Source organism: Meles meles, chromosome 16 (genome assembly GCF_922984935.1).
Source record: "Meles meles chromosome 16, mMelMel3.1 paternal haplotype, whole genome shotgun sequence".
Taxonomy (NCBI): Eukaryota; Metazoa; Chordata; class Mammalia; order Carnivora; family Mustelidae; genus Meles; species Meles meles.
The window spans coordinates 67,331,979-67,359,956 of record NC_060081.1 but is presented as its reverse complement, the minus strand read 5'-3'; the positions used below and the strand labels follow the sequence as shown (position 1 = coordinate 67,359,956).

Genomic DNA, 27,978 nt, shown 5'->3' with positions numbered 1-27,978 from the left:
GGAGGGCGGCCCCGGAGCCCCGAAGAACGAAGACCCACGCGTTCTGACCTGCCCCCTCGAGTGTGAGCTCGCCCATGTCTCCAGCCAGCTTCCTCACGCTCACGGCCTCCGAGTCCCCCTGGATGTCAGGCACTGCGTTCCGACGACCTGTCCGGTCACAGGAAATGAAGTCCGAGTAGGAGGACTCAACCTCCATCATGCCTGTTGCATCGCTCCTCAGACCTGTGGGGACAGGGGCAGGAGGACCCGTGAGGCCAGGTGCCGCCCGCAGGGAAGACTCCGCTCTGGGCCCAGCACAGACATCTTTTGACAAAATGACAGTTTTGGCCTCAGTCACTGAAGACAAAACAGCCAAGAAAAATACGAAGAACAAAATAAATCACCCATAATTTCACACCCAGGAAACCACTATCAACAGTTTAAAGAACAACCTTTGTCTTTCCTCTGAAGTTAGTGACGCGGGCCTAGCATTGGTGAGATGCGGCCGTGAACAAGCCCGCCGCAGTCTCTGCCCCCACGGAGCCACCAGTCAGCTGGCGGCGGTCGCGAATTGCCCAAGTCACCCGCGGAACTACAAGGGGGCTCAGGGGTTCCAGGGAGAAGGCAAGGTGCTGGAGTGACTTACCAGGGTCTGACCAAGGCTGGGGATCAGGAAGCAACATTTTAGGTGAGCTCCAAGGAAGAACAGGTGTTATCTAGACGAGTGGAGGGGAAGAGCGTGTGAAGGCTCAAGGGGAAGGGAAGGGTAGGGGGAGAGGCGAGACCCAGAAGAGCCCCAGGCCGGATGCGCTGGGCGAGGGGCAGGGATGCCCAGGGTGCTGCCGAGCTGGCAGGGCCCGGGTCACATCTGCAACTGGTGCAGGTCCCAAGAGATCAGATCTACTTTTCCAAGGAAGACTCTGGCATCTGGGTTGGGCAGGGCCCAGAAGTGGGCAAGTTGTGGGCTCCTGCAGGTGAGGTGTAAGAAGACGGTCAGCAGAGGAAGGAGGCGGTGGTGCAGATTCTAGATGTGACTTGGAGGTTAGATCCACAGGACCTGGTATCTGACTGGTGGGGAAGTGAGCTTTCTGACCCGACTGAGTGGACGTGTGGCTGCCTGAGACAGACAGCAGAGGAGGCAAACTTGGGGCCTGACGGGCAGGGAAGATTAAGAGTTCTATTTGAGCACACCGACTTGGAGATGCCTGTGAGCCCTGCGAGGGGAGATGCTGAGAAGGTACATGGAGGGAGGGGGCTGGGACTCAGAGATGGGGGAGGGTGTGGGGAAGAAAAACAGGAAATTAGAAGTTACTGCTACAGAGATGATTAAGTCTGCTGGTAGAGAATATAGCCTAGAGACTGAAAAGAACCACACATATAAAGAAGAGCCATATATATTTGAAAACACTGGGGGAATCGTACTATACACTGTATTTTATAGCCTACTCTGTAGAACTCTAGAACATGTCATTAAGGTTCCCTCTAGGTGAGTTTTGTGCACATGTACTCGGATGTACCATGATTTAATCAGCCTCCTAGAAATGAACATGGAGATATTTCCAATTTTCTACCATCATAGACAGTACGAGGTCTTCATGTAAGTCTCTGTGTCTTGCCCTAGTTATCAGAGTACCCCTCTAGAAGCAGAATTTCTGGACTAAAGGGAAGGATGGGACGATTTTTAAGCCGCACCGTTTAGACACATTTCCAAGTTGCCTCCGTGAATAGCATAGGTATTATGACGACAAAAAATAAGGGGGAAAAAAACTTTTTAAATTCTGTACTATCCCAGGGCGCCTGGGTGGCTCAGTGGGTTAAGCCTCTGTCTTCAGCTCAGGTCATGATCTCAGGGTCCTGGTTTGAGACCTGCATCCGGCTCTCTGCTCAGCGGGAAGCCTGTTTCCACCTCCCTCTCTGCCTGCTGTTCTGCCTATTTCTGATCTCTCTCTCTCTGTCTAATAAATAAGTAAAAAAAAAAATTGTAAATTCTGTACTATTCCCATTTATATCCCCACTCGCAGCATGTAAAATTGTCTGTTTATGTGCACCCCTGCCGACTGTCAGTATTGCTATTACGTAAACAAATGTCCATCTGCTAGGGGGACATGAACATTTAAGAAACTGATTTTCTGAAGGCAGGTCACACCAGGTATACTGATACAGCAAGGTTTCTGAGATAAACTGTTAATTGCAAAACAACACCTAGGACAGAAGCTAGTTTCTATGGAAAAGAGCAGATACAAGGAAAGAAACCTTATCAAGTGTGGTTTTTTGTAACAAAGGGGAACTTTTACTTCTAAGACTATCTTTGTTCTTTTCAGCCCAAGTTACTGTGTGACGCTTTTGTACGGTGTTAGGTGACTGATGTTGGCAGAAGGTGCCTGGGGTGGGGTGGGGCTCGGTAAGGGGTGTGTGTGTGTGTGTGTGTGTGTGTGTGTGTGAGAGAGAGAGAGAGAGAGAGAGAGACAGAGACAGAGACAGAGAAACAGAGAGAGAGACAGAGAGGAGAAAGGTCGGGTTGCCAGTGTGGAGGGCTGGCCTCACACCTCCCCACAACACCTAGCTCAGAAGAGACAACTAAGAATACATCTGGGGCATTCTAAGAATGTCCTGCGCCTCCCTGGGCCTGTTACCCCATTTGGAAGATAAAGGCAGGGCCAGAGCCCAAGGCAATACCCCCAAGCTCCAGCAGAGGGCGTGCTCAGACTACCTTTCGGGGCTGCCCAGAGAGACGTTGCCCTAGTGCTTTGTCTTCTCAGCAAAACAAAACACAGCAAAAACCAAACTCTCCGAAGTCCCAGAAGGGGTTCCTTCCGCAGGTCACAGAAGTTTTACTTCTGCATTCTCCCTCTTGGGAAATGGCTCAGAGCCTCTGAACAGGGGACTGACCTGCTGCAGTAACAGGAGTAACAATAACATTTCTGACGATTCACACAGCAATAATAAAGAGAAAAGTTACCAAGTCATTCTACGCTTTCTGGTCCTCATTTAAACTGCCACAAGACCCCTCACAGTCAGTGAGGTGAGTTTATAACCATGACTCAGGAAGGTCCTGAGTGGACCCCTCGGGCTCTTAGGCCCAGGCGGCCAAGGGCAGAGGACAGACCCGGGGCAGGCCACACCATTTCCCCAAGCTCTGTCTCTTTAGATCTCTTCCAATTAGAGGGTTGGTTCCATGAGAAGAGGGATTTCAACAGCCAGACCAAAAGGCCTCTTCCGGGCAGCTGAGCCAACACGCTCAGAGCTCAAGACAGTGCCTGGCGAAGACTATGTGATCAATAAATATTTCTCGGGCGCCTGGGTGGCTCAGTGGGTTAAAGCCTCTGCCTTCGGCTCAGGTCATGATCTCAGGGTCCTGGGATGGAGCCTCGCATCAGGCTCTCTGCTCAGCAGGGAGTCTGCTTCCTCCTTTCTCTCTGCCTACTTGTGATCTCTGTCTGTCAAATAAATAAATAAAATCTTTTTAAAAAAAAAGAAAAAAGCCTCTGCCTTCAGCTCAGGTCATGATCCCAGGGTCCTGGAATCGAACCCCACATCGGGCTCTCTGCTCAGCGGAGAGCCTGCTTCCCCCCTCTCTTTGCCTGCCTCTCTGCCTACTTGTGATCTCTCTCTCTCTCTCTGAAATAAATAAATACATACATAAATAAAAATATTTATTAAATTTCTGTCTGTCTACATATCTATCTACCCTTCATCTCTCTCTCCCTCTCTGTGCGGCCAATAAAGGGACTTGTTAGGACTGCTGGGAAAGGACTCTGCCCCCCGTAGACTGCTGTGATGTTCTCATCTGCTCTCTCTAGGATCTGCCACTGTGGGATGGAGTCACAGGCTTCATCTAAAAGGCCAGCTTCCGGCTGGAATAGACACCCTAGGGCTTTGGCTCCTGCCCTTTCCCTAGAGGCTGCCCTGTGCTGGGAGCTGAGTGAGCCTCCTGGCTCAGAGATGGAAGTGTGCCAAGCGCAAAGCCCAAGGAAAACACCAATGCGGCCAACGTTCTCCATCCTCACCCTCTTGGGGAAGAGGGATTCCGAAGCAATTTTAGGCTTTAGTCAGGGGAGCCCCCTGAGCCGCAGCACAAGCACACAATTTCACTTTTCTTCAACATTTGAATTCTTGCTCTCTGCTCTTTAAAGTCAACAGCAACAGGGAAATAAATCCTTAGAGTTGGAAACTGCGTCAGAAAATGGTCATTATCAGACTGCTAATGATAGTATAAACTTGCCAGAGCCTCTCTGGGGAGTGATTTGCTCAGATGCATCAAGAAACCTCAACTTTTTTCATATCCTTGAGCAACTAAGCTCATAATAACTGACTTTTTAAGATTTTATTTATTTGAGAAAGAGGGAGAGAGTGAGAGCTCATGAGAGCACAAGCAGGGGGAGCAGCAGAGGCAGAGGGAAAAGCAGGCTCCCTCCCAGGACCCTGGGATTGTGACCTGAGCCAAAGGCAGACGCTTAACTGACTGAGCCACCCAGGCGTCCCTCATAATAACTGATTCTAAGATAAGAGTCCAAGTTGTGCATGAAATTAATGTACAAAGATATTCATTATGGCATTATTTATAATAGTCCAAAACTAAGACACCAAAATGAGCTTCTATGGAAAACAGAGAAATATAAACATATTTCACCAATTTATAGCCAAATGAAACATAAGTAGCATTAAAATGTTTGTGAATTTATTTTGAGAGAGAGAGAGAACACAGGCAGGGGGAGGGGTTTAGGAAGAGGGAGAGAATCTTAAGCAGGCTCCCCGTTGCTGAATGTGGAGCCTGACTTGGGGTTCAATCCTGAGAGATCATAACCTAAGCCAAAATCAAGAGCCAGATGTTTTGGGTGTCTGGGTGGCTCAGTGGGTTAAGCCTCTGCCTTCGGCTCAGGTCATGATCCCAGGGTTCTGGGATCAAACCACGCATGAGGCGCTCTGCTCAGTGGGGAGCCTGCTTCCCCTGCCCTCTCTGCCTGCTGCTCTGCCTACTTGTGATCTCTCTGTGTCAAATAAATAAATAAAATCTTAAAAAAAAAAAAAAAAAGACGCTTAACCGACTAGGCCACCTGGGTGCCCCATGTTTGTGAATATTTTTAAAAGACACAGGGAAATGTTCACAATTGTTAAATGAAGAAAAATCTCAATATCATCACATATTTAAGTTATGACTTAATTTTTTTTATTCTTCATAGTGAAAACATTCACTTTATTTTTAAATTATTTCATTTTTGAATACATGTGCGTGTAGTATAAAACTCAAAAAAGGACATGCCCCCCAAAAGAATAAAATCCTTAGAGATAACCAAGGACGTAAAAGACCCGTACTCTGAAAGTGATAAAATACTGATAAAAAAAACTGAAGATGACACAAACAAATGGAAAGATATTCCATGATCATGGATTGGAAGAATAAATACTGTTAAAATGTCCAGGCTACCAAAGCCATCTATAGATTCGGTGTAATCCCTATCAAAATACCAACAGCATTTTTCACAGAACTGTAAGAAATACTAAAATTTATATGGAACCAACAAAAGACCCTGAGTAGCCAAAGCAATCTTGAGAAAGAAGAACAAAGTGGGAGATATCACATTTCAAGACAGAGGACAAAGCTGTTGTATTATAACAGTATGGTACTGGTTCAAACACACACACAGATCAATGGAACAGAACAGAGAGCCCAGAAATAAACCCACGCTTATATGGTCAATTAATCTATGACAAAGGAGGCAAGAATATACAATAGGGAAAAGACAGCCTCTTAATTAATTGTGCTGGGAAAATTGGGCTACACTATATACCAAAATAAACTCAAAATGGATTAAAGACCTAAATGTGTGGCCTAAAACCATGGAACTCCTAGAAGAAACCAGGCAGTAAGCTCTTGGACATTGGCCGTAATTGACATTTTTCTAGACGTGTCTCTTAAGGCAAGTGAAACAAAAATAAAAACTATTGGGACTGCATCAAGATAGAAAGCTTTTGCACAGAGAAGGAAACCATCAACAAAATGAAAAGGTAAGTCTACTGAACGGGAAAAGATATTTACAAATGGTCTATCTGATCAGGGATTAACACCCAAAATCCAGCTTTATACAGCCCAACATAAAAAACACACAAATAATCTCATTAAAACAGGGGACCTGATAAGACATTTTTCTAAAAGACATAGAGATGGCCATACAGATGAAAGGATGCTCCCATCACTCGGCATCAGGAAAATACAAATCAAAACCACAATGAAATACCACCTTACACCTGTCAAAATGGCTAGAAGAAAAAAAGACAAATAACAAGTAGTGGTGAGGATGTAGGGAAAAGGAATATTTATACACTGTTGGTACAGCCACTGTGGAAAACAGTTGTGAAATCAAAACTCAAAAAATCGGAAACAGAATTGCCATATGACCCAGCAATTCTACTACTGCATATTTACCTGAAGAAAATGAAAACACTAATTTGAAAAAATACATGCACCTCTATGTTCATTGCAGCATTATTCCTTTTTAAAGATTGTATTTATCCATTTGAGAGAGAGAGAGAGAGAGAGATCATGAGCAAGGGGAGGGGCAGAGGGAGAGAGAGAAGCAGACGCCCCACTGAGCAGGGAACCCAATGCGGGGCTCCATCCCAGAACCCCGAGATCATGACCTGAGCTGAAGGCAGATGCTTAACCGACTGAGCCCCCCAGGCGCCCCGTTTATTGCAGCATTATTTACAACAGCCAAGATGTGGAAGCAACCGAAGTGTCCATGCACAGATGAATGGATAAAAATGTGGTACATGTACACAATGAAATTACTTCATAAAAAAGGAGATCTTGGTATTTAAGACATCACGCATGGACCCAGAGTGTATCAAACTAAGAGAAATAAGCCGGAGAGGAAAAGACAAACACCATATGATTTCACTCGTATGTAGAATCTGAAAAATGAAACAAACAAACCGAAAGCAGAAACAGAGGACAAACTGGTTGCCAGAGGGGAGGGGAGAAGGAGGTTGCATACAATGGGTGAAGGGGAGTGGGAGGTACAGGCTTCCAGTTACAGAATGAGTAAGTCACAGGTATTAAAGACACAGCACAGGGAATATAGTCGATATCATAACAGCACCGTAGCGAACACAGCATAAGGCATAAACTTGTCAAGTCACTACCTCGTACCAGTGAAACTAATGGAACATTGTACGTCAACTAAGAGCACGAGAGAGAAGGAATGAATCTCCAGACGGAAACAGCGCTAGAAAGAGCGGCTGCTCCTAGTCCAGGGCTTTCGCATGCACTGCGACTACAGGGTCATTCCTGTCTCATTTGCAGGCACTTCTAATAACATCCACAGAGGCAGTCACTTCAGAGAGAGAGAGAAAGAGAGGCTGGTAACAATGCAGACAAGGAATTTGCAAGAAAAACTGGTATAGGTGACTTTAAAGGTCCAGAGGCAGAGATCAAAATGAGACAAGCAAAACCTCATATTATATTGTTAAACGATTATTTCTGCCTCAAACATGTATAATAATTAACGATATACACTTTAAATTCCACATCAAGAAAACAGTAAGACCCAATACACTGTCCTCCAAAATCATGTCTTGTCGTGTGAAGACAAAGGCTTACTGGTTTCATCTTTCACTTAAATGTCTTGAATAACTTCAAATTAAATTTAAATTAAAAATTAAATTAAATTAAAATTAAGTTCAGATTTCAGGCACCTGGGTGTCTCAGTGGGTTAAAGCCTCTGCCTTCTGCTCAGGTCGTGATCCCAGGGTCCCAGAATTGAGCCCTGCATCGGGCTCTCTGCTCAGCAGGGAGCCTGCTTCCTCCTCTCTCTCCCTGCCTGCCTCTCTGCCTACTTGTGATCTCTGTCAAATAAATAAATAAAATAAATAAATAAAATCTTAAAAGTTCAGATTTCAGATTGAAAATCAGTACCATGGAAAGAGATTTTAAAATGCAAGTTATACACATATGAAAATACTTTGAGAAATGTAACACGTAACATAAAGCTGAAAAATGAAAAGAAACCCCAAACCTCAGAAGGTACAAAAGGAAAAGGCACAAGCACTCAGAGGCCTCCCTGGTCTCAGACACCCTCCCCAGGGCAAGTACTTCCTCTGTCCTTCCAAATATACTGTATACAATATATAAATATATATTCCCTCCCTCACTCCTTCCTTTTTCTTTCATTTCCAACAGAAACTTGTTTTTTTTTTTTAATCTTGCTTTTTTCATTTAAAAATATATCCTGGAATCCATTCCAGATCACCCTGACACCACAGCACTGATTACATCAAAACCCAAGAAACAAACCCCAAATCCTTTAGAGCTGAAACTGTTTTTTCATTGACTGTACGGTATAGTGTTGTCTCACTACTATAGACTGATTATTCCCTTTTTTAAAAGTTTTTTTTTTCAGATTTTATTTATTTATTCATGAGAGAGAGAGAGAACGCACAAGCAGGGGGAGTGGCTCTGGATCACACTCAGAAATATCTTCCCCACTCTGAGATTAGTAAAGAATTCTCCCTTGTTTATTTCTTACACTTTCATGGCTTCATTTTTCACATTTGAGTCTTTATCTGGAATTTATTTACTGTAAGGTATGGGCTGGAGATCTACCTTAATTACTTTTTCCACTTACCTCAAGACCATCTGTGGAATAATCAAACTGAAAGGGACCCCAGAGCTCGTGCTGAGAAGCCTCCCATTGAAAGCTGGGGAAACTGAGGCCCGGCAAGAAAAAGTGAGCTGCCCAAAGTTTTTGCATCTAGGGGTGCTGACTCTTGGTCCAGAGCTCTTTATCCTACACTGCTCTGCCCTGTCGGGAGCCCCAGTGACATCACAAATCTCCAAGGGGGAACGTGTGGTGTGGCAGGAGGCATCTAGTGTAAACAGCTGTCCGGTGCCCCTATTCACTGGCTTGGAGACCTTGGCCAACCCCCCTCACCTCTCTGGACTCGCTTCCTCTGCCGCAGTGTGGGGAGAACAGGAACACCCTGGGGATCAGGGGGCTGTTGCCAAGACTGAAAGAGATGATGTGTGTAAAGAGTCTGATAGATTCCTGGAAACGTAAGAGGCACACAATTAATAAGTCACTAGTACGGCCTGTTTTCATTGGGTGTCTCATCAGTAAAACTGTCTTCTTGACATTTTCATCTAACTCCTTTATCTTCACGTTCTGTGGTGCGTAGAAGGCCGAAAACGTATACTTCCTTCTTTTGTTCTTTACGGCGCTGAAGGGAATGTAAGTTCTGTACAAGCGGTGACCCTGGATACCCCACTATAGCTGAAAGGCCTCGCACATGGTTGAAACTCAATAAATATTTGATGAATGAGTAAATACTAGAAGATGCTCTAGATTCCAAGGCAGAAAGAGCAAAGGGTGTGCAGCCCTGCATCAAAACAGCGGCCAAGGGGCGCCGGGGTGGCTCGGTGGGTTAAGTCTCTGCCTTTGGCTCAGGTCATGATCTCAGGGTCCTGGGATCAAGCCCCACATTGGGCTTTCTGCTTCCCGCCTGCTGCTCTGCCTACTTGTGATCTCTCTCTGTGTGTCAAATAAGTAAAATCTTAAACAAAAAAACGAAAACAAAAACAAAAACGCAAAAACCAGTGGCCAAAGCTCTGGCTCAGTCTCCATGCTGAAGGGTGAGCCCCATACTCTCTCCCAGCTTCCCTTCCCCCCATCTGAATATAACAAAGGTCGAAATGTGCTCTCTACAGCTCTTCTGGTCCTAACATTTCTTCCTTCCTCCCTCCCTCTCATTCATTCATTTCTTCCTTCCTCTCATCCACTCATCCATTCATTCTTTCATTGTTTACTAAGCACCTTCTACATGCCAGGCGCTGTGCCAGTATGCGGTATGCGCTGGAGACTAAAAAGACATTTACAATCTGTTAAGAGAAAAAGGAGCTGAACAGGTAAATGCCTGATCATCACAGATAAATGCTAAGTGCAAAGGAAGAAGAGACCAGGTTCTCTGAGTGTGGATGTTTAGTTAAGGGTCGTGTGGTCAGGGAAAGTCTCCTTAAGCCGGTGAGATCTACAGAAAAGCTGGACAGGGGGTAGTCCCAGCAGAGTCAACAGCCAGTCTGGGGCTACAGCGATCTAGTATCTCCCATCTCATCTCCAACCCAATGAAGTGCTCGAGAGTGACATTCCTCGGCTCTTCGTCAACCTCAGGAGATTTGGAGGCTTTCTTGGGGTCTGGTCACTTGTAAGGCATTTGAATGCCCAGGATGGAAGGGAAGACCCTTATACGTAGCTTCCCAGACCCAGATCCAGATCCAGATCCAGGCCCTTGGTGGCCCGGGGTCAGAGGCTTTTGCAGGTGCTGGCTCTGGGCACTGTCAAGCTCCCCACAGGAAGCCACCTTATGCCTTCAGTTTCTAACACTACCCCTCTCCCCGCCCCAGCTCTGTAACGGAAGAGGTTCCTGGACTCTGCCAAGAGCTACATGGTCTATTCCAAGACTGCAACTATTAGGCCTCATTGCTCAGGCAGATTCCAGTACAACTCTAAATTGTTTCCAAATTTACCAGAAAGGTCATTTCCTGTTTTTTTTTTCTTTTTCAAAAATTAAATATTTGCAGAGACCATACAAAAGAAAGCAGATCCTTTTGCAAAGGACACAGGGCACAGAGTGAGACTTGGTCCCGTGGGAGAGGTCTCCTTAGGGAGTGGGGAAAACGCTCTTGAAGGCTTCTCTGAGGGGAAAAAAGGGCTGTGGAAACCTGATGGAACTACCAGGGCCTACTGAGCAGGCATTGCTCAGATTCAAAGGGGAGCAGTTTTTCCCTCTGGTGGGCAGCCAGAACCAGAGAGGCACAGAGGCAAGTAGGAAAGTCAGGGCCCCAAACAGCACCTCCCAGAACCTGAGGAGGGGCAGGGTAAGGGTAAGGGATTCTAACCACGGGAGGCCTGCACCAAGGGGCGGCGGACTGGCACCAAGCTCCATCTAGTGCCTCAGGCACACCCAGAGCCAAGTCACCAGAGAGCAGTCTCCTGCCTGGGCAATGCCCGCCGCGCACTCCAACAGCAGCCTCCGGGGCAGGTGGTGGAGACACAGGCTTCAGGAGGCCGCCCACTGAGGAGGAAAGGGCGGCGTGCAGAGTCACCCAAAGTCCTCAGCGACCTTCTGGTTGTCAGTCCTTGCAGACATCCTTTTTCTCAGATGTCCCCCGCACTCCAGGGCCCTCTCCTAATATCTTGGGCCATGTCGCAAGCCCTTCCACACAGGTGCCTCCTCTGTTAGAGACTTTTGTGGTACAGGGCCCCAGGACTGGGATCAGGACCAAGCGTGAGTCCTCCTCTCTCTCTGTTGGTCCCTGGACGTTCTTAACCCTTTCCCTTAATAGTATGTGTTGATGGCTCCCCGCATAGCTCGCAGCCTCCCTCCAGAGCTCTACGTTTGCCAACCTGACTGCCTCCTTCACATTTCAAACTTCACACGTCAAGTCACAAGCCTGCCCCCTCTGGCCTTCCCCAGCTCAGTGAAGGCGCCATCTGTTCGGACTGCTTAGCTGGAAACCTGAAGTCATGCTGGATTCCTCCTCGTCCTCCATCATACACGGCCCCTCGCCGGCTCCCGTCATCTCCACCTGCGAAGCTCAGTGTGAATCTGTCCTCCTTCCCCCTCCATGGTCACCACCTGGTCTCCGTCATGCCTCACCTGCACCTCGGTGGAGCCTCCTTACTGCATCCCTGCTCTGCGCTTGCCCTTGGCCCACGGACTATTTTCTGTACAAGCAGCCAGGGGGATATCTGCCTGGCCGACCTTGGGTCACCTCCCTGTTTCATTCAACCTTTGATGCTTTTCCATTCCACAGCTGGCAAAATCCAAACTCACCTGAAGTCCTGCTCTGATCGGACGCTGCCTCCCTCTGTGACCTTTTTCCTCATTCCCGCTGTCTTTTGGCCCATTTGCTCGTTAATTCCTCAAACTAAGTTCTTCCAACCTTGGGGCCTTCATGAGACTGTTCTCTGCTACTCTGCTCCTTACAGAGCCTTGAACCTGGATTCCTGGCCCTGCCTTCTCGAATGTTCCAGCTCTAGGACTCTGGCCAGAGAGGCCTTCAGGGGACGCAGCCTTCAGAGACCCCTGGCCCACCACTCCTGCAGGTCAGGGAGGCCTGGCTGAGCCACCTGGAGTCTGGTGTGGTGGACACGACAGGGGCTGAGGAGTCACCAGCTTCTTCTTCAAGATTTTATTTGAGAGTGAGTGAGTGAGATAAGACATGAGCAGAAGGGAAGGGTAGAGACAAAGGGAGAAGCCGACTCTCTGCTGAGCAGGGAGCCCGACGTGGGGCTCGATCCCAGGACCCTGAGATCATGACCTGAGCCGAAGGCAGACGCTTAACCGACTGAGCCACCCAGGCGCCCACCAGCTTCTGCCCCTACAGCTGGGCAACTTGCCTGACCAAAGATTCCTCTTCTGGAAGATGCAGGTATGACAACTGTCTCGCAAGGTAGCTGCGAGGACTAATCAGAGCCAGCCCATACAGAGTCCCTCCTGCACGCCACACTGTGTGCTAAGCATCTTATACGCACTACCTCATTTAATTCTAGCACAGCTCTCTAACAAGTAGAAAGTGTTCTTTGTCCTGTTCTACAGAAGAAAGCTGAGGTGCAGACAGGTCGAGTAGCTTCCCCAAAGTCATGTAACCACTGAGCGTGGGGTGGGATCGAGCCTGTGCCATTCGGTTAGGAAGCAAAGAAATGAATCGGCGTCTGCCTGGCACATAGTAAGCGTTTGCTGAACGCGGTCCATTCCCTGTTCTCCCCTCTGTGTCCATCCTCACAGCAGGGCATTTCTGAAGGAGGGCAAGAAAGCAACGGAGTCCCAAGGAAACAGTCGACAGTGCTGGCTGAAACACACACCCACGTGTACTTTTCCCACACTTAAGCAAAGTTCTATTTAGAGTTTTCAGCTGGAGGTAATCTTCAGAATCTTTTTGGTGATATTTGGTCGGTTCTCTGAATTCTGTCCCCAAATTCCATTTTTTTGTTATCTCACTTTACAGCAATGGAAAAATAATAACTGGAGGTTACAAAATTTAAAACTCTTACTCCCTCCGCAGCCACATCTCTCCCTGGGACGGGGCAGGGTTAGTCCTGCACGGAGGGCTGGGCATTGAGAGAGGGATACACACTCCTCAGTCCACGGACACCTGTGCTTCTGCAGCGGTCTCTGCAAAGAGGCAGGAGAGGCCAGCTGGATGACCGCCTGGGGACCGGGCACGCTGGGTTCCCCTGGGCCTTCTGCTCTTTACACACCATCTCAGCTTGCTGAGGCCTTGGCTAAAGTGGTTCCCAGAGACTGGCAGTCCCCGGCGTACTGTGGAGGGAGGGCAGGAAAGGAAAGTGCGATCATTTCCACGCAGACTAGCCAAAGGTCCAGAGGGTGGCCTGAGCTCCAGCTCCACTGGGTACCTCTGGGCAAGGTTCTTTCCCCCTCAGACCCTGGGTGGAATGAAGTAGGAAATGAAGTGGGTAAGCCGGGGTCTTTGTGGTGGTTTTGAAACACGTCTGCAAATGCTTTGATGTTGCTCCTATAGAGAGGCAGAATCTAATTTGCATCCTTTGAATGATGTGGCCTTAGTGCCTTGCTCCTAACTAATGGGATGCAACAGAGGGGCTGCTGTGTGACTCCCAAGGTGGGATTAGGAGAAGAGACACAGCCTCCACCTGGCTCTCTCTCGGAGCTTTGAGCTGCATGTAAGGAATCTGCAGCTGCCACGCTCTGAGGAAGCCCAAACCAGCCCAGGGAAGTGCCCACACGGAGAGGTCCTGCCAGGGCAGGGAGAAAGGAGCAGCCAGCGGCCCCTGGCTGCCTGGCCTCTGGCTGTTCCAGCACCAGCCACACCCCCGACGGCAGGTGCAGGAGAGATCCAAGCCCTAAGTGCCCAGCCAAGCTCTTCCCCAACTTCTGATGCGTGGAAATCACAACCGATAATAAAGTACTGCTGTTATTTCAAACCACTAAGTACTGGGGCTGCAGTGTTATTCAGCAATGGATAGCCAGAGAGGTCTCCAGTATGCCGCCTCCCCAGGCCTCCAGAAGTCTATGAAATGCATTCCCTAAATCCACTGAGGAGAATGAAAAGCAAGATATGATCTCCATAATATTAATTTATCCATCCATTTTGTTCCACAAAATTTTACTCATCACTCAGTCTATACCAGGCTTGGGACTAGATGCCACGGACTCAAAAACAGTAGGACATCACTGTGTCCTTGAGGGAAGTTCATGGTCTAGTTGGGGAGATCGACTCATGGCCCAATATTTGTGACGAGTGGGTGGGGGGGCGCCTACCAGAAATACCAGGACTGCTGGGAGACCGTTTCAAGTTGCGCCCCTTGCCTCCCACAAGGATTTTAAAAACACCAGGCGGGGACACGGGGCGGCAGGGACACAGGGCAGCAGGGACACAGGGCAGCAGGGACACAGGGCAGCAGCCTCTGCTGCTGCCAGGAGGGTATTGGAGTCCACACAAGTAAGAAGAGAGGAAAGAGTTTAGGGACCACTTCTGTATAGAAATCTTTAAAAATTTTAAGAATCTTTAAAGAGCTTCATAATTAAGAGCTGTAATGAGAAAATGTATAAGGCAGAGTCGGGGCTCAGGAGGCCAGTCATTTACACACAGTCACTAATTTTAAGGAAGTTCCTCCCTCCCTCCCTTTGTATTTATCACTCGCTGGGCACTGGGGATTCAGCAGTGAACAAAACAGACTCTCAGCCCTCACGAAGGTCTAGTGGGCTGACTCTACTAACAAGCACACAGAATAAATTATCGAGTGGCAAAAGTACTAAGGGAAAACTAAAGCAGGGCGAGAGGAATGGGACTCTCTACAGAAGGCATGGGGAACCTCTGAGAGATGGGACCCCGGTGTGGAGACCCAGAGAGAGGGAGAGAGGGAGGGAGAAAAGGAGGGAGAGAGGGAGGCAAATACGCGGGGAAACCATGCCAGCCACAGGGAGGAAATGCAAGAGAGAGGCCTTGCCCAGTGCCCAGAAAGACCACCAGGAGGCCTCAGCGCCAGGGTGCAGGGCTGGTGGGGAAGGAAGACAGAAGGTGGCTCGTGCCTTCCCGGGTCCTGGAGGACAAGGGTGCCTCCGGATTTTGCTCTGATTTGGATTTTACCCTCTCACAGGCATTTCCAATTGGATGCCTTAATGCTTCCCTTCCATGCCAATTTTTGAGCTTTCTCCCTGGTGTGGGGTGAGTGAGGGGACCCGCTCAACAGCGCTCCGGGCACAGATGCTGCCCGCCTGAGGGCAGTGCCGGCCAGACTGGATCCTCCCGTGTGAGCTGAAGGAGAAACAAAGTTCTCCGTCCCTCCCTACCGCCTCGAGCTAGAAGGAGAGATCAGAATCCGCAAACCACAACCTAGGTAACTACTAACTGAACGCCTCCGTGGAACCTGAAAGAGCCACGCGTTTATGCGTGGGGTGGGGGGGGGGCACCCAGCAGCAAAGACAAGAGCCCTGCTTTGCCATGACACACGTGCTAACACAGGTGTTCACTGACTGCCTTCCCAACTGGTTCCGAGAGGACGGGTCCCCAGACTTTGGCGTTTGTCACTGTATCGCCGCCACACGGTGTAGTTCTTAAATGTGGCAGGGGCTCAATAAATACATCACATGACTGAATCAGTCAACAAACAAGATAAAAACTTAAGCACATCCTCGCTCTCAAGCCAGTGATTGAAATAACCATCTGAGCCCCGGCTCCTGACCAAGTGAGAATGGTAATAGGAAAATTAAGACGGCTACCATTTCTGGGGTGTATCTACTGTGCCTTGGGAGACATGGTAACAGCCTCTGAGCTACCTCACAGTAGCCCCGTATAATTAGATGCCTCCGACACAGAGCTGGGAAGTACTGGACCCTGGATTCCCCCCCCAGGACTGGCTGGATCCCAGGCCTCAAAGGCGGTGCCTCTTGGGCTCAGGGAGGCAGAGAATGTGGGAGCCCCTCCTAGGAGTAGGTGCGGGGAAGCGGCTGATGTGGCAGGAGCAGGCTGCCAAGAGAGGAAAGGGAGGTTCTCCTCTGTCTTCATTTACCCTTGTCTCTACCTCCTCACCTGACCTGTTCAAGCTCTACCCTAGCTCCGAGAATCACAGAACATTCCCACATTCCTGTCATTTACTCCACGCTTAATAAGTGCATACTCTTTCCAGCAATGGTCCTGAAAGTATTGGAGAGGCACTGCATTAGCTAACCCTCCCCATGGAGAGACCGTGACTCACAGAGGTGGCATGAGTCACCGAAGGCCCCCACCAGTGAGTGAGTGAATCAGGACTTGAATCCGCAGTTCCTCATTCCCCATTCAGCACGCGTCCTTCAGGACGAGGCATTTTGGGGACGGCTTTGTCTGGATGTGACCACACTGCACCTGTCTTGTCCCCATCAGAGAACTCCCGGCCCCCCGGGCTGCTCTCAACACAAATGCCACCCCGCCCCCGCCCCCGCCCCCGGCCTGGCTGAAACAAGGCCACATGCTATAAAAATGGCACAAGGAGCTTTCGGGGCACCTACCACCGCACCTGTTGCAGAGTGCCCAAGAAATGCTTTCTAAAAGAAGGAATAAACGAATGAGTCAGGAGAGACAAGATGAAGGAGTGCGAACAGCTCCAGAGAGCATGCAGCTGGACGTCATCCCAGGACCTGGCAGGACCCTGCGTGAGCTGTCTCCTGAATTTCAAAGAGTGACAGGCATCTACACAAGCAGCCTTCACGCTAATGACGACTACAGCAAGGCGGACAGAGAAACCACACCAGGGATTCAGATGACAGAAAGAAAGATCCGATGCCAAGTTACCACTGGTTCTGACACCAGCGGAGAAACACGGCCTCACGAAGCCACTGCTTTACAGCCGGGCACCGAGAAGAGCCTGCTTGACGGGCAATGGCCCCCCCAAGTGGAAAGGACTCAGAAAATACTTCTTTCTTGCTTATGTCAACCCCCAACTCGGGCATAACAAAGACATGCTTGCAGCTTCTTAGCCAATAAAGCCATTTATAAAATACGTTAGAGTCCAATTTCATTTGTCTAATTATCCCTTAGGGAATGACTCACTCCAGATCACCAAGATTCCCACACTGTTACTCTTGTAAGATGAAAACCTCATCTGGAGAGAGAAAATAGATCAGTGGTTGCCGAGGACTGGGGAGAAATGGGGGGTTGGGAAGGTGATGGGTAATGAAAATGTTCTAAAACTGATCATGGTGACAGACACCGAAGGTCACCGGATCATACACTCACTATAGCCAGGTGAACTATATGATATACAAATCATACCTCAATAAAGCTATAAAAAATGCTTATCTGAATTGTAATGGATGAAATTCTTCTCATATGATGCTTTAATGTACTGCCAACTTTTCCTTAAGGATTTAAGATCACAGCTGTGTACCTGCTATAATCCAGCAACACTCTCACTATTACAACACACGGGGCAGTCTGTCCTCGTTTTTGCTGTTTACTCTAGTTTTTCTGTCGGTGCCCTTTAATTTCACCAGAAAGCTTGGTGGTTAAACTCATGAGCACGGGTCACGTATCACTGACTAATTGGCTACGTGATCTCTGGTGAGTGACTAGATCTCTTTGTGCCTCTGGTCCCCCATTTGTAAAACAGCGGTAGTTACCTCACTGGAGGGTTGTGGGAGTTAAAGATGATGATGTGAATAAAGCATTTATTGCTGTTCCTGGCAGTGGGGAGCCAGACTGAACTCCCGCCGTCAACGCTATTCTCCCCATTGTCAGTACAGCTGCCTAGAGGGACCTTTCTGAGCGATGGACTCGGAAACCGGAAAACCTGCCTGGAGTGTTCAGTACACCCACTGTGCTCAATGAGATGAAACGGGCTGGGAGTGCGATTTCAGGACTGGACTTTGGGACATCCCTCGGGAAGGCTCTCAGCATCAGTGATACTGGGTAATTTATTCCAGTTCAGCTTCAAACAGAAAAACCCAGGGACCTGGGGAGGTCTCTCAAGATCCTGGATCTGGGAGGCTTGTGCCCAGGGGGACACAGTGGTCTCCAACACTTCAGACTTTCTCTAGACCAGTGTTTCTTAAAATTCAGAGGTCACAGGGGCGCCTGGGTGGCTCAGTGGTTTAAGCCTCTGCCTTCGGCTCAGGTCATGATCCCAGGGTCCTGGGATCGAGTCCCGCATTGGGCTCTCTGCTCGGCAGGGAGCCTGCTTCCTCCTTTCTCTCTCTCTCTGCCTGCCTCTCTGCCTACTTGTGATCTCTCTCTGTCAAATAAATAAACAAAATCTTTAAAAAAAAAAAATTCAGAGGTCAGAGATACCTCTGAGAATCTGAGCAAAGCCAAGGACACTTCCTGGCCCAGGAAAGTCTATTTACATATACTGTACCCGTAGGTACAGGGGAAATCCTGAATCCCAGAAGCTAACCATAAACTCCTGGCTAAAAACCCCAGCTCTAGACTTCCTATAGCCCCAGAATCCTCAAGGTTTGGTGGCCATGAACCCCAGAACTCCCACGGCAGCTGGAACAGAGGCCTTCTGGAGGCCTGCCCTCCTAAACGAGCCAGACAAGTGGTCCCGGGAACCGACTGCTTCATCTTAGTCACTGCAAACAGCTGCATCCAGGGGCTTCCCAGGGGCACTGAGTCAGAGCAGGACACAAGCATTGTAGCTCGGGAAGCTACCGCAGGGCAAGGCCCAGAAGCCCTGCTGATAAGCAGCTGGGGAGTTCCAGCCCTAGCGCAGCAGCCAGACTCTCACCCTGCCAGCAACAGAGAAGACGAACCTTAGGGGCTAGAGGCAGGCTAGGCCAAGCACAGGAATTCAGAGGTGGAAATCCCCCAAGCTCCCGGGACTAGTAGGCCTTGGACAGATTTAGCTCTAACTGCAGGGAGACAGAGCCGAAAGAGGATGGGCAGGTTGTGGGGAGGGGAGGGGGCTGACCATGGATCAGAGGCTGTTAAAAAGGATTAACTCACGCTACAAGTGTTTAACTATGAACACTGACCCAGAGCGGCCATACTCCAAGAGTACACCATTCATATTTCATGAAATGCAATATTTTTCCAGCTGGGGGTGGGGGGGGCCTGTAAGGCACCATCTCTCTTCATCAGACCCGTGGGCTGTGCTGGTTTCTCCAGGCTGGGTTTGCTTGCTTTTGCTCCTCTATCACAGTATTAAAATGCCCATAATGTGCCCTAGGCTTTATGAAAATAGCTTTGCAACAATTGGTGGACAGGAAAGCTGGCATCATGCCCAAATTTGCTAACAATTTCTGCGCATGATTCCATCAGCCTAAGTGGATGACTGGAGAAACCCACGCTCTTTGGAGCCGCCAGAAGTAACTTGTTTTTCTGATGCTCTAAAGAAACGGTCTATAAAACTGGGGTGTGATATTGTATAACTTCTGCAAAGTGCCAGCCTGCTTTATCTCCATGGGACCAGACTTCCTTTCTAATTTCACCTGGGACCGATTGATTTGTTCAAACAGAAAGAAAGCTATTTACACAAAAACACTTGGGATGCGACAGCGGAGTGGTAAGAACAGTGTGACTACCCACCTGGTTTAGTTTCTTTTTCCTACTTGCATCTCTTCCTATTTCCCGCCGTTGAGTAATCACTGTGGAAATTCTAAGGGAGCAGAGGAAAAACAAAAATTAGAGCCAGACAGACTCAAGGGTTGTAAACTAAAACAATCTTTGGGAAGACAAGTTAAGTGTATCTAATAACACGTTCAATGTGCACATCCTTTGGGTCAGCCAAATATGTAGGAATCTACGCTATAGGTATGTTCCCATAAGTAAAAGGATGGTCAGTAAAACATTCTGTGTAATAGCAAAAAAAAGAGGAAACAAGTTGAATGTCTGTTAATAGGAAGAGTTAAGTTACAGTGTCCCAATACAGTGAGAAACAAGGGCAGCCATCACAAAGAACGAGAAAGATTTCACTGCACCGACAAGGAAATGTCATCATTTTCCTATGTCACCATTTTTAATATAAATATGAACATGACTGTTCTAATCATGTCTAAACATGCTTGTTTATGCTTAGAAAAGTATAGCATTTGTATACATACAAATTTGCATTTACACAGAACAAGGCAATCAGCAAACTATGAGGAGCGGCTCTCTCTGGGACTCGGAAACTGGGGGAAAAAGGAGTGAAAGAGTTTTCCTTTTTACAAGAATAATTTCTGTTTGGGTTGAAAACTTTTAAAGAGGCACACATAACTGTCATAATCATTATACGTGTTGTGTATCTAGAATTCTAAAATACCAAGAATGCAAAAGACATTTTCAGACAAAGACTGAGCAAAAGTTTGCCATTTAGTCTCTAAGAACATTCTCCAACAGAAAGGAAACCAAACACAGAAAGTAAGTGAGATTTTGGAATCAGCAGTGAGAAAAATTAGTAAGTATAGTGTATTGGTAAATTTAAAACACTGAGTGAGTGAAACCAAGCTAAGTGGGGAGATAAAGACGAATTTGACAATATCATCTCTTTGACTATAAGAGTGTCAAGGATGGAAGAGAGATGAGAACTAAAACTTTGCATGGTCCTTGTTAACCAGGACAAGCAGTAATACTATTTAATTGAGACAATATATTCATGATGCCTATTAAAAACTTTCAAGGTAAAATGACAAAATACAGAAATAGAACACTTAAGTTTCAAACTCGTTAGCAAGTTCCTGGGTAGAGAAGTCCAATTATCCAAAAACATGAATCCTCTCCAAATTACTATATAGTTTTAATTAAATTTCAATAAGAATCCAAATAGCTTTGGGGGGAGAGAGAAATGGGTAAAATTATTTTAAAGTTCATATGGAATAATAAATTCCCCCAAGTTTAGCCAAGAAGTGGGAAAGAAAATTATTTTAAAAAAGTAAATAGGGGAGTTGTCTTAAGAGATAATAAAAATTTACTTCATAAAGACTTAAGAAAAAGATATGGTTGTAACATAAGAACAAACAGGCCTGTAGACTGAAGCAGCAAGTTCAGAAATGGATACAAGAAAGGAACTTAATTACCACAAAGATGGAATTTCAATGCACAACAGAAAAGATGGCTTATTTAATAAATGGTGCCGGCATCTCTAGAGCAAAGCCTGGCCACTACCCCTTTGCTACGTATAAACATAATTCCAAAGGGATTAAAGGTTCAGGATTAAATAATTAAAGCCATAAAAGTACTGGAAGAATGTTCAGGAATTTATATAACTGTGAGGTGGGGAAATTATTATTAAACAAGGCAAGAAATCCAGATACTAGGATGAAAAAAATAGAAGAAATTTAACAAACAACAGATTAGGAAAAACAGTTGCAATACATATAGAATCCTTAATATATAAATAGCGCCTATAACTTGTTAAGAAAAAAGCAAACAATTCCTAAGGAAACAAGTGAAGGAAATTCAGAGAAGAGGAAAATAAAATGGCCAATTCACATGAAACAATGTTCAATCTCACTAGTAGTAAAGAAAATACAAGGTAAGCATCAGTGAGATACCATTTTCTGCCATCAGCTTGGTCACAGACAGTACAGACAGAAGAAGGGATGGAGGGAGGAGGGGAATGGAGGGTGGAGGGAGAGACAGAGGGCAGGAGGGAAGAAGAGAAAGAATATCTAATATTGGTAAAGATTTAGGGAAATGGAAGTACTCCTATATTTCTGAGAAGAATGTAAATTACTAGAACTCTTTATAAAGTAGGATATTCTCTATTAAAATGTCAAATACATACAATATATGTGTATTATTATTAATATACAATATTATTTAAGAAAATGTAACCTACAGAAATAAAAGCACCAGTACAGTCAATGGTATTACAATAGTGTTGTATGGTGACAGACGGTGGCTCCTTTTGTCCTGAGCACAGCATAACTTATAGACTTGTCTAATCACTATATTATACATCTGAAACTAATGTAACATTATGTGTCCACTAGTCAACTTAAATAAATAAATAAATAAATAAGTACACCAGTAGAGAAGGCTATGTATGTAAAGATATTTAATGCAACAATATTTTTAGTGAAAACAAAACATAACTCGACCATCTGTCAAAGGAGAGACAGCTGAATATATTGTGGACCTCTAGGTCGACAGCCCTGAAGCTATTTTAAAAGGTGCATTAGATTTATCCCTACCCAGGACCTTTTATTTAGTGGAAAAACAAAGTGCAAAATAAAAGTATGCTCCCACTTCTGACCAGACAACCACACATCTACACAAACCCTACACCCATTTCAATAGGAACTTGGAGAAAAGACACACACCAAACTGAGTTCAGAAGGATGGAAATGGGGAGTAAGGGCAAAGGAGAGATTATAACTTTTTCTTTATAACATCTTCAAACTGTTTAGTTACAATGAGCGTATGTATTAGTTTAGGGAAAATTAATGAAGATAAAAACAATGACAAGCATGTGAGGGTAGGGAAAAACTCTGATAAGCTGTGTTATACGCTACCCACTTGTCTTTACATTGGATAACTAACTCCATTTACTGTTACTTCTTTTTTGGTCAAATAGAACACGTTAATAGTCGGAAGACAAATTTTTTTAAAAAGCTTCATGGGGGCGGTACTTAATTCCTAAGGATTTATGCTTTTTATTTAAGAAGGGGGAAAATATTACTTAAGAAAAAAAAAAAAAAGAATTTCCCATGTTAAAATCCCAAAGAAAGCCTAAAACTCTGGCTTGAAACCGCCCTGTTTAGGTGGTGGTGTGTGGGCTGGTTCTGTGCTGTTGACTGTTTTCCATGGCTTGGTGCCCTTGCCTGCTTTCCTCCCCGCAAACCAACTGAATACACTCCCGGGAGTGAACTGGCTGCTGGGAACCAGAGCCGTGCAACCCCCTCAGCTCTGCTCACAGGCTCTCTCCATCTCCAAGCAGATGCTTTGGCTTCTACATCAAATGGGTTCCGGAATGCAGAGAAGTGAAATGGCTTGCTTTTGCAAACCATTCTGATGGGAGGAGGAGAAGAGGAAATGGTTTATCCCAGCAGATGAAATGGAAAGAGAAGAGGACCAGCATTCCCAACAAGCTCTTGAAGAACAGTGACTCTAAGGAATCTGCCATTTCAGAGTTACGTGCAAGGTACACTCTGGCCTTCCCTGGTGGAATGCTTCGCTTTTAACTGTTATTTCATTGGTAATAAATACTGCACTGAAATAATAATGATATCTCACGTTTCTACAGCACTTGATATCTTACAAAGCGCTTTAAGATACCTTAAAGGAGCCAGATATCAGATCAGTATCACTCCCATTTATAGGTGAAAATGGCTAGCGAAGTTCAATCTTTTTCAGTCACGTGGCAAGCTGCTAACTCTGGTCTCCAAACCCCAAGTCCAGCAGGGAGCTCAGGTATGAAATCACAGGGACAAAGGGGAACTATAGGCAAGCCAAAGAGTAAAGGTAGGCTCTTGGGAGGAAGAGCTCTTCCTGCCCCTTAGGGAAAAAAAAAAAAACTGTAGTCTAGGAGTAATATTCTATGCCACCCCAGAGAGAAACTCTCCTCATTTACTGGAATAGAGCTCTGACTATGGGAAGGAAATCCATGCTCCTGGGTCTGCTCACCCACATCCTACCCAACCTTCAAGGCCACTAAACCTCTAAAGCCCGGGGGACAGAGGATGCATCTCTTTTGTCTCTACAGCCTCAGGGCCCAGCCCTGCGCCTGGCACAGACTAGAAGCCACTAAGTTTCTATCTCTAGTATTTTCGAATCCACCTACCTCTCCCATCCACCCCCACTCCCCGCCAGGGTCCTGCCCAACGCCAATCCTCTCTCCCCATGACTACTGTGGCTGCCCCTCCATCCATCCCCCACACAGCAAATAGCACCCACAAAGGCCTACTGATTAATCATCGTCATCAGGTCCCTGACTAATTCTCTGAAGCCTCCCCTCCACCTCTTTCGCAGTTCCCTTCCCCTCCATGCTTCAGCCACGCTGGCTTCCCTTCAGGCTCTCCAACAGTCCACATGCTTTCCTGCCTTGGGCCCTTACACACATGTACCTGTCCCTACCTGGATCATCCTTTCCCACAATGCCCTTCTTCCCCACCTCCTGCCTTAGCTCTTGGCCTAATGAGCACCTCACCTCGGTTTAAACACTGCCTCGTCAAGCAAGCCTGCCCTGATCACATTCCTACTTATTTACTTTGTAAGACCATATGTCCTTGGCTGTGAATGACAGTGAGAAGAAGGATCATGCTTGTTTTATGACCTACTGTCCACCGATCATCTTGCTCAGTGCCTGGCAGATAAGGAGGTGCTCAGTGAGCATTAGCTCAAACTGTACTGAGCTGAAGGCTGGACTCAAATGCTAGTGTGCCACGTTCTCGGGCTTTCCACGGCACTGTCCCTCTCTTAGGGCACACGATGACATGTGTGAGAGTTATCGGAGTCTTTTTTTTCCTATCGGACTACAAGCTACTTAGAAGGGCCTAATATACCTTGGTATTCCCTATCGTGCCTTGTGTAATGCCTGAACACAAGGGTTCTTCTGAACAGCGGATGAATTCTTGCACCGACATAGGGAAGTATGAAGAAAGGCTACAGTCTCTAGTCAACCACAGACAATGGCTTCTCCTACTAGGGGACTGCCCTGCAAGCCATGAGCACCTTTGATAGGCAGAGACTCTGCCCAGAAAATGAGAAGTGAAACCTGAAAAGCAATGGTCGTGTGAGGGTGAGGACAGGACAAGCACGTACTGCTAAAGGGGAGTTTCTTACCCTGGCAGAAACTTTCTGGAGCCAAACCAGAATATGTGTAGGAGATCTAAGTAAGTTCCCCTCTGACCTAGCCATGCCCTATTAAAAAACCAGAGACATGAAACCACTGGGTGATGATTTAAGTGTTTTTCTGTACTGACTAGCTTTCCTTCCATGAACATGTTCTAATTTCGTAATGGGGGGGGGAACCACCACAATAAATGTTATAAAAACAAACCAGCAGAAAATCCAGTGGCAATCTTAGACCACAGAATCACCGATCCTTATGTCTCCTTACTCGACTTGGGATCGCAGGCTCCGGGTCCTCCGGGGTGGGGTCCCCCTGCAATTAATCGGGAAGAGTTCCCGTTTTTCATCAGATGCCTTAGGCAGGAAGGAGCCAGGAGTGAAAGCTTCCGCAGGGCGCAGCTCTCATCTCTCCCTAATGCAGATGCTGGCAGAGCTCTGAGAATCAGGAGACGGAGGGGAAGTGTGGGGGTAACCAACCAGCTCAAGACCAGGACCCCCAGCCGCTAAATGCTGGTGCAGCTCAACTGTTCATTGACCAGCCTGTCTTTCCTGACGCGCAGAGAACCTCACAAGGCCACGGCTCTCTCCTCACAGCCATTTCTCCACCCTAGTGCTTCGTACTAGTCTGTGTAATTTACTGAATGGCAGAGATCACGCCTATGAAGTCCCAAACATAATGACTGACCTAGGTCCCTGGGACATAGTAGAAGGCGTCAGCTACCAACCCTTCATTTTCATAATGCCCCCGAGGGTCCATTATTCATTTTGGAAAGGCCCAGTTGAAGAGCAGTCATTTCTTGAAAGATTAAAGAGACTTCTTTTAAATAAAGTTAGGAAATGCCGGCCTCCTCAAGTAAGAGCCAATGCATTTTAATCTGCTGTTCACAATCACTCAGCATCGTAGCTTCCGAAGGAACCACTCTGTGAAGGCGCTCAAAGTTTTCTTAAGGCCTTTCTGAAAGACTTCCAGGAGGTAGTGAGCTCAGCCTCGGGTCATGATTAATGACTTGTTTCCCAGAACTTGAGATTTTCCATGTCTGTCTCCACTTAGGAATCACTTCTGGCCCCTTGTGAAAACACTCAGCAGAGTTAATTGGGTGAACTCAGCTTCTCGTCACACTCAGAGAATAACACCTGCCACCAGTTTCTTCCTTAAGTGGCTGGGCTAGCATCCTCGGGTCCCAGGAGAACAGCACCTACTTCTGGTTTTGGTCTGAGCACCCGACTGAGTGATAGGAAATGGTGCTAAGGCTTGGCTGAAAGAGCCAGCATGGGAGCGCTGATCAATTCAGAGATGACACCACGTCCCTCATACAAATGGCATCCTATGACTGACGGGGCCAGGCCATGTATACATTGGCTAGCATTCTCTTTCTGGAAACCATAAAGTAGGCAACCCCAAGCATGTTTTTTGTGTCAACTAGGTGCACTATAAGCTTTATCCTGTCTCATCCTCGTGGCACCCCTGGAGGAAGGTGCGTATGTGACCCCTACCCACCCCCCCTTTTCAGAAGAGAAGCAGGCTCTAGGAGGTAATCTGTCCGAGATGTCTCCACCAGGAGATGGTGAGGGCAGAGCTCTCACTGCTACCCTCCCCAGCTTCTCACTGACCTCTACACAGTCTGAAGTTAACAGGGACTGTGGACACCCACCAGCCCAGGGGTTGCAAAGGTAAACGTCCACAGGGGCCAAGCGGCAGGCATGAGATCAGAGATGGTGACAGATGGGCAAGCAAATGACACAGGCAGTACTAAACTGGAGAACAATCCTGCTAAAGACATTCAAATTCAAACAAAAATAAAAACCCAAACCACAAACCTTCCTTTCAGAATATCACCTCCTCACCACCGTCTTTGGAAGAGGGACCACCTTTTTTTTTTTTCTTTTTTCTCAAATAGGCGCCGTGCATAACATGTAGCCCAACGCAGGGCTGGAACTCACCACCCTGAGATCAAGACCTGAGCTGAGATCAAGTGTCGGATGCATAACTGACCGAGCCACCTAGGCGCCACTGGGACCATTTTCTTAATTAGCCGAAGTCTGGAGATCTTGAGCAGCTGAGCCGAGGCAGAGAGCCTTGGACCCACTGCCCAAGACCATGCGTGGCTCTGTGGTAGCAACAGTCCACTTTCAAAGGGTTGAGCCGGGGGCGCTTGGGTGGTTCAGTGGGTTAAAGCCTCTGCCTTTGGCTCGGGTCATGATCCCGGGTTCCTGGGATCGAGCCCCACATCGGGCTCTCTGTTCAGCAGGGAGCCTGCTTCCTCCTCTCTCTGCCTGCCCCGCTGCGTACTTGTGATCTCTCGCTCTGTCAAATAAATAAATAAAAAATCTTAAAAAAAAAAAACAAACTGCAAAGGGTTGAGCTGTGGAGAAGACCAAAACACTCAGATATGCCAAGGGGGCTTTGAGAACCCTCCTGGTAACTATGATCTTAACTCAAGCAGTTTTTAAATATTGCATTTTCCTGAGGGCTGGAGACTCTGGTAGCCTTAAGGATAGAAATCTCTTAAACCACCAACACCTGACCCCCTGGCCGCTCAAAAATCCAAGATCTGACCACATCTTCTGCTTTTCTTTGCACTCTGGCCCCAGCCACGCTGTCCTGAAGCAGCAGTCGCCGTGTCTAGGTGACATGAGGTGGAAGGGCCCAGAGAGAGATCTTCCCTTCCTCTTCTCTTTATTGCCAAGGTAGGGACTAGGAGGGTGGGCTCTGTGCTAAAATTGAGTATGCCCGGTCTCCTCTGGATCTTTCTCCCAGGGGACGGGGTTCTGGTAATGGACGAGACAGACTCACGAGAGGGGACACATGGTCTAGGGGAGACAGTGAATGAAGTTCTACCAGTAATTATGTGAGCACAGTTCAGGTGAACGGGGAAGGCAGTCAGGATGATACGGGAACATACTGTGGAGAGTAACCCTCAGTCAGTGGAGTTAGGAGCAAGGACACTGACCACCTCAGGTTATGGAAAAGGCTGAGCATCACGTGGGGTTGAGCACTTAAGAGACACTGGATAGGGATCATTCTTTTTCTCCCCGCCCCCCCAACACTGTGCATGCGCCTGTACACCATGCTCAATCTTTCTTCAAGAATACCAAACCTTGGGGGGCGCCTGGGTGGCTCAGTGCGTTGAAGCCTCTGCCTTCGGCTCAGGTCATGATCCCAGGGTCCTGGGATCCAGCCCCGAATCGGGCTCTCTGCTCAGCAGGAAGCCTGCTTCCCTCTCACTCTTTGCCTGCCTCTCTGCCTACTTGTAAGCTCTGTCTGTCGAACAAAT

General features: G+C 47.3%; 1 protein-coding gene across 8 annotated transcripts in view; it reads right to left on the bottom strand.

The window, feature by feature from the left end:
- PKIG (cAMP-dependent protein kinase inhibitor gamma) overlaps positions 1-27,978 on the bottom strand; it is a 99,231-nt gene that overhangs the window by 3,882 nt on the left and 67,371 nt on the right. For 4 of the 8 annotated variants that reach the window (XM_045980419.1, XM_045980427.1, XM_045980421.1 and 1 more), the window contains 3 exons: positions 19,517-19,586; positions 626-695; positions 49-222 (listed from right to left, as the gene is read on the bottom strand). In XM_045980419.1, coding sequence (XP_045836375.1) covers positions 49-222; positions 626-662 — 211 coding nt within the window. In that variant the 5' untranslated portion in view covers positions 663-695; positions 19,517-19,586. The remainder of the gene's footprint in view (positions 1-48; positions 223-625; positions 696-19,516; positions 19,587-27,978) is intronic. The other 4 variants (XM_045980423.1, XM_045980426.1, XM_045980424.1 and 1 more) reach the window with 1 other exon arrangement.